The 13,028-nt window shown below is 34.6% G+C and overlaps 2 protein-coding genes and 1 pseudogene across 2 annotated transcripts; 1 reads left to right on the forward strand and 2 right to left on the reverse strand.

Annotated features, from left to right (window-relative positions):
- LOC110298035 overlaps nt 1–451 on the reverse strand; it is a 6,267-nt pseudogene extending 5,816 nt beyond the window's left edge.
- A 3,722-nt stretch (nt 452–4,173) lies between these two features.
- LOC110298915 (olfactory receptor 491) lies at nt 4,174–5,106 on the forward strand. The gene has a single exon (XM_021168455.1). The coding sequence runs from the start codon at nt 4,174–4,176 to the stop codon at nt 5,104–5,106; it is 933 nt and encodes a 310-aa protein (XP_021024114.1).
- Nucleotides 5,107–9,996: 4,890 nt separating this feature from the next.
- On the reverse strand, nt 9,997–10,941 carry LOC110298467 (olfactory receptor 492). The gene has a single exon (XM_021167739.1). It carries the CDS (start codon nt 10,939–10,941, stop codon nt 9,997–9,999), a length of 945 nt encoding a protein of 314 aa, XP_021023398.1.
- Nucleotides 10,942–13,028: the final 2,087 nt, after the last annotated feature.

Consider the following 13,028-nt stretch of genomic DNA (forward strand, 5'->3'; position numbering starts at 1 on the left):
GGGTATGGGGGACTTTTGGGATAGCACTGGAAATGTAAATGACGAAAATACCTAATTAAAAAAAAGAGAAAAGGAAAATAATATATCACTAAAAAAAGGAAGAATGAAAGAATATTACTTGTAACTTATGTAGTAGTTTAAACGCACTTCTTTGAATGGATGTGATACTAAAAGCTTCTGATATTATGATTAGCAAAAGAAATAGAGTAAGACTGAACCTTTGAGTTGTAGAGGTGATGTTTTTCTGTAATTGACCTACCCCAAGGCCACTGTTTAAGATGTGACATCTGACACTATTGCCATTCTAGAAGATATCTAAACTCTTGTAATCTTATTTTTTTTTATTTTACATTCAAAGCATCCATATTCTTCCTTCTGATATGGTATTGAGAATGACTTCAAAAAAGGTTTTGTTATTTATAACTTAACTTTGAATGCAGTTTACCTTCATGTTTTCAAAGACACATAATGGTATATGTTACAGAAAACAATGTAAAATATTTATCTATAAATACATATTGGACATATTGAAACCAGATTCAATGCAAACTTGGAACTCTTTTGTTAGAAAGTTGTTACATTTTGCTGTAGTACATATTAAACAAACCTTGACAGATGCCCTAATGAGTCACCTGGTTCCATAAGTCATTTATGTATAACAAGCCCATGAACTTTTATCTCAAAGGGACAAGCAGCAGTAGCCCCAGAGGATTTGTCATGTTGACCATTACCACCTCTTCTCTCCTAACGTTACACAGACTCCTGCTATCATCCACACCACATGTACACACAACTATGGTCCTTTATGAGGTGCGGCACTCAGTGCTTCCTAGTGTGGAGTTTTCAACTATAAGAACAAATAGGATCAACTTTATAGAGTCTTCTTTGACATTCAGCAACAAGTTTGCCTTTAAACGTAAGTGTCAGATTCATTGATCTTAAGATGAATATTTATTAGTTTAAGAAGAATTTTAAAAGAACAGAACTGCTTTACTGGTGTGAGCTCTTGACTCCTGTGAAAAAGCCTATTTACACAAGAGTCACTGTGCAATGGTCAGCCAGGCACAGTTGGACCATTCTTCCCTGGACATCCAGGAAATGTGGAAGGTCTTTGGCAAGCAAGGACTTTCCTAAGTTTGAGCAGAAGAGACTATGAAAAGGAAATCAGAGAAAGGAACAAACAAACAAACAGATATTTGTTTGGATTAGGCTCACACTTCTATAGTCACTGTTAATCTACACAGATGGATGTTCAATCCAGGGAAAGAATAAAGGGTCACAGTTACTGATCTAAGTCAACCAGCAAGTGGGGCACTCAGAGATCTAGACTTTCAGTGTTCAATGAGGAGGAAAAGAGAACACTAGTGCATGGCTGTTAGTGCATATGAATGACTTAATCACTAATAGAGGAAATAGCAAAGTCTGTGCCTTCTACTTCCCTCAGAGTCATGGTAAAAATTCTCTGAAATGTTGAATGAAAAAAATACATCTCATCATAACATTGAATAATTAAGAGCCCGTGAAAATGTTATACCTATTAAAAAGTAAATGTTGTTTAATCATTGCATGTGATCAAATACCTCTAGAAATTTTGGATAGAATTTTTTCTAATTTTATAAAACCTTTCTTTTAATTTCACGACAAAATTACATTGTGTGGCTAACAATTCCACAGAACAAGTAAAGGAACTCAGAGACAAATTAAAATAATGTGGCATGTCTAGCATTTACCTTGTCTGATTCCAACCCACTGAGTCTGAAGGCAACATGGGTAGACACTTGGAAAATCAGAAGGGGAGTATGATTCCTCCTACTGAGCTCTGCTAAGGCAAAAGGTAGAGTAGGAATAGCCCCATTTCTTCAGAGCAGTATCTGTGTTCAATATTTGACAAAGAGAATTTCAAAATCTGAAAAGCATACCACGGAATAAAGGACAACAGGGATTGTAGATGCTTAAGTTTAGAAATAGTAAGGCAGAAGAGGAAAATATGTCTACTATTTCTGGTAAATGTTTTGAAAACCTTAGGAACTACCACAATTCTGCTAAGAACAAGTTATGTATTTATGAGTGTGATAAATAAGGGTCTTGGGTAGAAACTAGCATCATAGAAACAAAATTCTGTTTTATATTTTCTTCCCTCATACATTACATTCCTACTTCAGTTACTCCTCCCTCTGGTCTTTCCTCCCAGTCAGCTTCACCCCTTCCCTCCATCAGCTCCTTCTGTATTCTGCTTCAAAACAGAGAGCAGATATCTCAATTCTTTAAGGGATTAAAATTGTGAGGAAGCATATATAGCATTAATATGCATTTCAAAATGTACCTGAGGATGAAGATTTTGGTGTGGTGTGTTTGAAGTGTTATTTCTTCTGTGAAGCTAACTCAGGGAGATGGGAAGCATTTTACTAATAATATTAACTTGAATGTAATATTATAAATAGAAACATTATTATGTTTGCCCTCAAATTAAAACAATGCAATAGATTGTGAGGTGTACTGAAAATTGAGGACTTAGCACTACTTCTAACTTCTCCACCCATCCTAATCCTGCACATCCTTCTCCAGGTTCTAGCCTGGCAAGTCTGCCTGACCCTCCTCATAGAATAGATTTTTCTTTGGCTTAATGAAAATGCAAGCTCACAGAATTTGTGATCAACAGATCTTTTTCAAAGGTGTTATTATGAGGTTGGAGTAATTGGCATAAGATTTGAATAAATAAAAATTCTGACACTGAAAAAATTCATAAAATAATTTAAAAGTTTAAAAATTTATATTAGTTCAAGTGCATGAGTGTACGAACACCACATGAGGTAAGAGGAAGTACTTGGAGCTCTAGAATTGGAACTATGGATGGTTTTGAATCATGTGGTTGCTGGGAATGTAAACCAGGTCCTCTGAAAAAGTAATAAATTATTCTTAGCTGCTCAGTAATATATTTGAAAGAAATCCTTTAGAATAATTTTTCATTCTGTAAATGTTCATATCAATATTATGACATTTCTTAATGTTCACTGAACTTACAGTATGCCTGCTGTAACACTTATTTTATTTTATAACTGATAATAACTGTAATTTAAAGTTATTTCTGCTATTTTAGGACTGCTTCAAAGCACAAGAACTTTGTGTTTGTTACAGTGAAGTGGCTAAATACAGAAGGCACAAACCCCTAAATTAAAATGCATCAAAGTACACACAAAAAATAATTAACAAGCAATAGGGAACAAATTGATTTAGTATTTTTCATTACTCCATGCCACCAGGATAAAATGATCTTGGAACAAAGACATACTTCTTTTGAATTATTGCTTTTAAAAAAAGTAAGTGAAAATAATATTATTATTTAAATTGATCAGTCTTTAATTTGCTTTCTCCTAAGGCTTGCTTTATATAACTAAGTTGCTAGTTCTAAAAGTAGAGGTGATTATCCAAAATGAATATTCAAAAGGTGATTATCCAAAAGGAAGTAATTAACATTACTCTAAATAAATGTTCAGTAAGTAAATTATATCATGAGATTACTGCCAATTTAGCGTTCCATCAGACCATTCTCAATACTTGTTTACAATAAATTATGATGTAACACAATTTTTATATGAAAATGTAAAGTTAAAATGCTACTATCAAATTGTTTTCTTAAAAAGTCCTAATACCATTTAAATGTTTCCAAGGAACAGACCTTGGAAAGAAACATATCAAATTTTAAACTTTGATATAAGTCAGGAAGTCTCCAAAAAAGCAGAAAGAGCAGACTGAGTGGATGGGGTGCTATTCTGTAAATATAAATTAAAGGAGGAGTGGTTGAAGAGAAGGATTTATGAGAAGACTGACTGTGAGGTATGTTTTGGATTTCAGTCTATCACCGAGCAAAATGATAATCCCAATAACACAATGACTGGATCTGAACTTTAGGAAACAAATCTGCCTGCAATAGAAGGCTGGAGAAGTACCTTCAACAGAAATTACATCGCATATCAGAGATTGAGGCTAACTTATTCTCATGTTATGCACAGAGTTAAAACCTACAATACTGAAGAACTCTGGTAAGTACATTTTGGTATAAAGAATACTTAATCGAGTTGCTAAATAGCTATATACAGAAAGGATTATATAGAATGCAAATATTAACCTAAATTATTTCATCATTTTCCTCCACAGAGACCAGTCACACAAGAGATGGAACCTGGAAACCACACTGCAGTGACAGAGTTCATCCTTTTGGGGTTAACAGATGATCCTACACTCTGTGTCATCTTCTTCATGTTTTTTCTTGGAATATACATTGTCACCTTAGTAGGAAATATCAGCATAATAAATTTAGTAAGAAGCTGTCCTCAGCTCCAAACCCCCATGTACATGTTTCTTAGCCATCTGGCTTTTGTGGATATTGGCTATTCAACATCAGTTACACCTATAATGTTAATAGGATTCATTGTACATGGAACAGCCCTCCCTGTGCATGCCTGTGAAGCACAACTCTGTTCTGTTGTGACTTTTGGGACAGCTGAATGCTTTCTGCTGGCTGCCATGGCCTATGACAGATATGTTGCTATTTGCTCTCCCTTGCTCTACTCCACACATATGTCTTCCCAAATCTGTCTCCTCTTAGTTGGGGCATCCTACGTGGGTGGCTGTGTGAATGCATGGACATTTACTGGTTGTTTGTTAAGTCTGTCCTTTTGTGGACCAAATAAGATAGATCACTTCTTCTGTGATTTCTCCCCTTTGTTGAAACTTTCATGCTCAGATGTCTCCATTATTGGAATCATCCCCTCTATCTCTGCTGGATCCATTATTGTAGTGACAGTGTTTGTCATATCTGTCTCCTACATCTACATACTTATCACCATCCTGAAGATGCACTCCACTGAGGGTCGCCACAAGGCCTTCTCCACCTGCACCTCCCACCTCACTGCAGTCACTCTCTACTATGGAACTATTACTTTCATTTATGTAATGCCCAAGTCCAGCTACTCAACTAAGCAGAACAGGGTGGTGTCTCTGTTCTACACAGTGGTGATCCCCATGTTGAATCCCCTCATCTATAGTTTGAGGAACAGAGATGTTAAGGAAGCGCTGAGGAAGGCAACTCTCAGAATATATTCGTAGATTGTTCTTTGAAGAAACATGAATATTTTATTTATCTATGTCTCTCTCAGTATCTATTACATGATGCTTAAGATAACATCCTATTTCTCTATTCTAAATCTTACTTTCAATCTTGTGTTTATCTGGATGCTATCTTGAAATCTTTAAATGGATTTTATATTAAATTTGGAAATTCTGCAGGTATCAAGAAATTATTCTCTTTTAAAAAATCATGTACTAAACAATAATGTGCCTTTGCTGTGTGTCAGATTTTTAATAAATTCATTCTATATACAAACACAACAACTTGATAAAATAATATCATTAGTTTTGTTTTACAAATATCTTGTACAATGATGTAGTTACATTATCACACTCATGTCCAAAATTATTTATAAAATAAATAGTTACCACAGAGAAAGTGCTTTAACAAACTCCACTTCTATAATTAATTCCCACAATATGTCTCTTGACCTGTCATTAAAACTTTCCTCCAATTCACAGATGAGAAATATCAGTAAGAGAATGGTCTTACATAGATCCAAGAGTTTCTCCAAATCAGTGTGGATTCAAGACTTTTGATTCCATCATCCATGCACTGTGCTTATACTGTTAAGAACTTGCTCAATATTACACTGTGTCAATATTTTGGATAGACTATGTGCAAAAATCATCTATGTTATACCAACACTCAGAGAAGAATAAATCTTGGAAAACTTGATTTATTACCATTATTATATTTATTTTTATTTTTAGGTAATTGAGTTTTGAAGTTATGATACACCCAAATGGAAATTATTCATAATTTACTATTGAGTGAAATATGCAGTATTTTTTAGAGAAAGATGTTAAGCAAGACTGAAAGAAGCAAGGTATATTAAATTCAGAGAAGTATGAGGTGCTGAATAGGCATGATATGTTTTTAATCTCTCATTTAAAATATATAAGAACTGAAAATAAAATTAGGCCATCAAGATGACTCATTGAGTAAAATGATCACCAAGCTTGATGACTTGAATTCATGCACACACACACACACACACACACACACACACACACACACACACACACTATAAAATTGTAAAACATAAGAAAACAGAAAAATATAGAGAAAGAACTGACACACACTGGGGTGCAAATTCCACATCAGCCTCAAAAGGCAGAGTATAAATGAATCTCTGCTTTGGATAATGGCATAAAATTTCACTTCATGGCCAAGAAGAGGAGAGCAATAGTCAAATAGACGTACATGAGCTGGGAAAGATAGGCTCGCTCTCTGCAGGCAAGCATCTTGCACATCACGGAGCAACAAGGTTCTTACAGTGATGTTTGAGATGTTCAATTCAGCTTGGCTGAGCATTTATTAAGCAACAGGTTTTATGTGAATAAAAAAATGCCCAAGTTTTCATTTGACTCCAAAGTATTTCACTACAGTATAAACCCATGTGTTTCCTTTTCTTGAGGTATTTTGGAACTTAAATGTAGCATGTATTTAAATGAAAGTAGTAAACCTAAGGGGGTACATTTTTCTCCACCAGATTTATAAATGAACACTTTTCAGAAAATAGTGCACACAAACCAAATATTAAAATAGGACTAGATAAACACAAGATTAGAAAAGTAGAGGTATGAGCAACAACATTAAAAATAACAGATTAGAAAAAGAAAGATATGTAGAGAAAAACATTTATGAAGCATTAACTATGGGGAGATAGTGGGTAAAAAGGGTGGCTATTTTATCAAGGTATTACAATCATTCCTGTGATTGTAAAAGCTGGAGCCATTCTGTGAATATCTACTCACTAGTGAAAAGGACATAATGTGAGAATTGGTTTGAAGATGGGAAGTAGTGACAGATGCTGTCCACTGATTATAGGCTTTCAGAAGCTATAAATTCCAGGTGAAGACATATCCTTATGAAAGTACTGAAAGGATTCATGCAAGGTTACAAAATGATTAGTTGTATATAGAAAATGTTAACACGTATAATTCCAGGAGATTGACTAGGAAGCAAACTCTGACCAGAAGTCAGAGATTATGTAACTCTGACCATGAAAATAATGTAGAGAAGTTATAACATGAGGAAATTACAGATAAAAAATATTAGGTGATACAAAATTTTGACTGTTAGATGAGATCAAAGAGAAGGGGCATCAAACTTTCAAGGTCCAGATGTGGTGAATGGGTGCTATAATACATAATATTCTACTGTTGAGATTCCCATATAAAGTAAAAAATCAGAGGCTAATTATATGTCAGTAAAATTTGTTACTAATAACGTGGCCATTATTTTCATAGGAACAGACACTGTGAGATTCAAGACCAGGGTAAAAAGAAGAATGATTCCTTAAATTCCCATAGACCAGTTCTCATCAATGCCTGATCCTTTCATTTTTAAAAATTATTTTTACTTTTTATTTGACTGCCTGTTACATGAAGAAGGCAGAAGAGTATGCTGAATCCCCATGACTTGGAATTATAGATGGTTGTGAGCCACAATGTAGGTTCTGGGAACTAAACCCAGGTCTTCCACAAGAGTAGAATATGCTCTTATTCACTGAGCTGTATTTCCAGTCCACCCAATCTCTCAGTCTACTCTTAATTCTATCCCCTTGTGTATTATGGTCTGTTTAGTCACTTCACTATTTACTTTTCTTTTTCAGTGTGTGTTTGTGTGTGTGTGTGTGTGTGTGTGTGTGTGTGTGTGTGTGTGTGTGAGAGAGAGAGAGAGAGAGAGAGAGAGAGAGAGAGAGAGAGAGAGAGAGAGAGAGAGAGAGAGAGAGAGAGAGAGAGAGCACTTGTGTGACTTGGGCTTTTTCTTTGATCATATAAGTAATAGGGTCAAAGTCAGACCATCAGGCAAGGTGGCATTAACTTTTCCCACTGAGACTTCTCCATCTTAACAACACTTGTGTTGGGAGATGTATACTTATCTATTCTGAAAGCTTGTTCTTAGTCTTTATCTCTTGATAAACACTTCAAAATATTTGATACATTTTTAAGATGCTTTTGACTACATGAGACTTTAGAACTTTAATAATGTGAACTCCAAATTCTGGAACATAAAGATTAGCTTCTCAATTAACATTGAATCTGTATGTCTGAGATTCAATGGAATGTTCGTTTTCTGCATTTTACATTAAGATTATCTAAACAGACAATTGAGAAATAAGTTAATGATTAATATGAAAACAAAATTTATATATCCGAAAAATTCTTGTTCCCTCTTGACATGTTCGAGGATAGTTTAGGAAGAAGAAAGGAAAAAGATATCAAAACCCAGTATTGTCTGACTTCATTAATTCAAATTCTTTTGGAAATATTGTGGCAGAGTTTGGAATTGATTTATTGGTAGATACAGGATAAGCATTGAAGCATTTTTCTAGATGTTGAGTATTTATTGTATTGCAGGACCAAGTAGCTACTAAAGATGTTACTACATAAAATAATTCTGATAAAGTTGATACTGCAATAGATAGTAGACTAGAAAAGAATCAAACTTTTAAAACTAAGAAATATGGCGGAGAAGACAAAATAGAACTGATGTGAGGTGGTAAAGGTAGTTATGGCAATGTGGTGGAAGTTCATGATATTAGCTTGAGTAGAATATCAAAGGAAGCACCATGGGGCAAGTGATATTTGGGCAGAAAACTAAGAAAGTCTTGTATATATACAGAATGGTAAAACACCACCAGATGGATAATAGCAAGAACACTGATCCTGATAATCTCAAAAAAAAAAAAAAAAAAAAAAAAAAAGTAAGGGTCATTCAAGGAGAAACTGGGAAGATAGAATACCTGGATTCTATTTTGAAGTGGATGGAATGAATTAAAATGTTAAAGTAGGAGAAGCCTATTATGACCATGATTTTAAATATCATACGTGTAGTCTAGGAAATTTGTCATATTACTTCTACAAGCTAACCAATTTGACAAGATATCTGTGCTGCTGTTATAGTGGCACAAATGTCATAGGAGTAATCAACTAGTTTCAGACTGGAATTAAGGCTAGCTCAGTAAGATGAAACCCACATCTAACACTATATTAGGGGCCAAACCTGTTCTGGAGAAGCCATATGTCCTAGGGAAGAATTACAGCCATTATCCTGCTAACTGGACATATTATTATGCTACTTATAATGGCTTATCATTATAGTTTTAGATTACTACATTTCCCAACCATCATTAGCACAGCTTCTTTTTGTAGTAGATGGTGATTAATATACAACTTGTCAATGCTTAGAGAGTTGGAAACCGGAATGCTCATCTCTAAATGGAACATCTAATTTGTATTCTTTTCTTTCCAAACTCAAGAATCATTGTGAAAGAGTGTGTGGAAAGATTGCAAGGACCAGAGGTGGTAGTTGACTGCAAAATACATAGTTTGAGGAGACAACTGAATGTTGTAGATATGATGCATGGTAGCTTTGTTAGCATCTATAAATACAAACCAGATAAAATATAAGAAAGGGTAGGAGAAATGTATTCAAATTCCATCCCAAGTTGAAGAGTTATTGAAAAGTGATTATCTGTCAGATGAAGAAAAAATATCCCCTGGAAGGCTAGTCATGGTTCAGGTGATTCCTATACAACTAAGTGTATGCAGGCAACACAAATATTATTTGACAACATAAAAGAACATGGAATTGGGAGTGGGGGAGAGGAAGCTATACGACTGAAAGGAGCTGGAGAGAAGGTGGACCATTATCAAAACACAATGTATAAAATTCACAGACATATGTAAAATACAAAAAAAAAAAAAGAAATAACATAAAATATCTATATATAGGAAGAGAAAAACAAAATGAGGGGTGTAAATATTAATAAAAAGGATAAATAACTAAAAAAATGAAAAGAGGGTCACATCATTTTGGGTGATGGCCATTGAGGTATATATATATATATATATATTCTAAGAAAAGGTTTTATTACCAAGCTGTCTCTTGAGAGCACCCTTAATATCATTATTTCTGAGGCTGTAGATGAGGGGGTTCAACATCGGGATCACGACTATGTAAAACACAGATGCCACCTTGTTCTGGTCAGTGGAATAGTTGGATTTGGGGACCACATAAATGAATGTGACAGTTCCATAGAACAGAGTGACTGCAGTGAGGTGGGAGGTGCAGGTGGAGAAGGCCTTGTGTCGACTCTCAGTGGAGCGCATCTTCAGGATGGTGATGAGGATGTAGGTATAGGAGATGGCTATGACAAACATTGTAATAATAGTAACTGAGGCAGAAAAAATTGAGGTAACAACTACAGAAACATTGATATCAGAACAAGAGAGTTCCACTAAAGGAGCAAAATCACAGTAAAAGTGATTGATTCTATTTGGTCCACAGAAGAGAAAAGAAAAAAAGGAAATTATGGCAAAGGAAGCATTAAGAATCCCCCCTGTATAAGATCCTACAACCAACTGGATACAGGTTTGTGTGGACATTTTTGTGGAATAAAGCAGTGGGTTACAGATTGCTACAAAGCGATCATAAGCCATGGTGGCCAGAAGGAAGCACTCAGCTGTCCCAAAGAAAGCAGCTGAGCTGAGCTGGATGCCACATCCAAGGTAGGCAATGGTGTGTTTCTCCACCAGAAAGTTGACAAGCATATTGGGTGTGACAGAAGATGAGTAGCCAATGTCAACAGAGCCCAAGTGGCTGAGAAAAAAGTACATGGGGTGATGGAGCTGGGAAGAGACTCTGATGAGAAGGATGGTGCTGAGATTCCCAGACACAGTCACCAGGTAGATGCACAGGATGATGCTGAAGAGGATGACTCTAAGGACTGGGTCATCTGTTAGTCCCAATAAAATGAACTCTGTCACTGCAGTGTGGTTCCCATCCTCCAGGAAATCCATGGGGCAGTGTAACTGCTGCCAGATCAAGGCTGTGATGGAGACAGAACAGGAAGGTATTTACAAATAGTTCAATTGATTTCATTTAGTACGTTCATAAAGAACATCAGAAGCTAATATATATTATTCAAAAATTGTACCAAAAATGATTATTTCATTCAGTGTTTCCATTGTTTATATATTTGTGTGAAGTAAGACTTTCAAAATTGTTTAAGCAGAAATCCTAGGAATATGAGATATATAACATTTACCTATTATTTACATTTATTTATAAAAACATACATAATTGTCATTAAAGCTGTAGATTTAAAATTATGAGACTTAGTCTTGTGATGTGGCTATTCACATAAAGGTTCTCTCTATCAGTCCTGACTCCTGACAGCCAGAGTTCGAGGTGGTAGGTGAGAAATAACTGCTGAGTATTGTTCTTTGGCATGCACACATATGGTATGTTTCCTGCACCATTCTCTTCACACAAATGAATAGATAAATATAAAGTAATATGAGTCTTAATAACATGTATTTACTATAAGTGTAACAAAGAATTAAAATACAAACGCATAGAATATTCAAGGAAGACATGTCTTTGATAAGTTTTATTGGAGGCATTGTATATTACCAGTACAGGATTTAACATTTTGTACATGTCTTTATTCTTTTTAATTTCTATGATCCATTAATATGTTACTGTTTTTGTTGTGAAGTAGAAATCAGTTTTATGTTAAAGAACATACATAAGAAGTAAAGTAACATAATTATGAGGATCAAGAAATGTTTCAGTGATGCTCCATCATAGGGAAATGCTAGAGCAATGAGGTGGGAATGGGTGGGTTTATGGGGGAGTACCCTTATAGAAGCAGGAGGAGGGGATGGGATGGGTGTTTGAGGAGAGAAAATCTGGTAGGGGGATAGCATTTCAGATGTAAATAAATAAAATAACAAAAACTTTAAAAACAAAACAAAAAGAGTCCATTTTGACTTTAGGGCACTCAGCTTTATTTTCAGCACTCATACAGTTTCTCATAGGAGTTCGTAGTTCCAGTTCTGGGGAGCCAATGCCCTATTCTGATCTTCAAAAGCACTACTCATGCATATGTTTTCATATATATGTACATGTAGAACATACTCATACACACAAATTAAAATACCAAGTCTTTAAAAAGAGAATTTTATATAAACAAAAGGGAGATTCAGTCTATTACTTATAGTTACCACACTATAAGTGAAGGGTGATAATGGAATGAGAATACATACAAATTATGGACATATAACACGGTAGCAGTTCAGCTTTCCAACAATTAATACATAGAGAGGCTATATTTTGATGACATTGATCACAAGTCTATCATTTCTGCAAGTAAGGTCATGTCTTGATGAATTTTTAAAAAAAATGATTAAATTTTCTTGTTAGAACTGAGAAGATGAAAAGCAATCACACTAAATACCAAAAGAAACTTCCTATTGTAAGCTCATTAAATGTTTTAAATGATTCTAGGTAGATCATCACTTTTTAAAGTAACAAAATAATAAATGTATTTATAAAATATGAATAATATTTAGCACATTATGATACACTATCATCAAGAAACATTTCCTTTCTCAACATCACAGTGTTTTCTAAATGTATTATGATAGAATACATTCACATAATTTTCAACAGAACACACTACTCAATAAATACCCAAACTAAGACATTAATAGGTTTAGAAGGTTCACCTAACAAGGGGCAGATCTCTCATCCCCAAATCTCTATATTTCCATCTACATTTGTCCACAGTGATGCTTGTTATGCTAGATTATTCTGTCTATAAACAAAGTATGACCTTGTGCATGATATCCCCTAAACATAAGCCACCAAAGTATTTCGAAGCTAGTGCACTTTTTAGCCTTTTGGATGAATGCTACATGTGTGCACATTTGAAGATTATGTTGGCTTTTGATCCTATCAATGGATGAATAAACAAAAAGTCTTTGAAAACTTACTTTTATGCCTGATCATTTTGGATAATTTGCTTATAGAATACATGGAGATTCTATAAGACTGATTGTTTTGTTCTTTTACAGAATTGCTTGACTCTGTGTGACTTGTT

This window comes from Mus caroli, chromosome 7, assembly GCF_900094665.2.
Source record: "Mus caroli chromosome 7, CAROLI_EIJ_v1.1, whole genome shotgun sequence".
NCBI classification, from domain to species: Eukaryota; Metazoa; Chordata; class Mammalia; order Rodentia; family Muridae; genus Mus; species Mus caroli.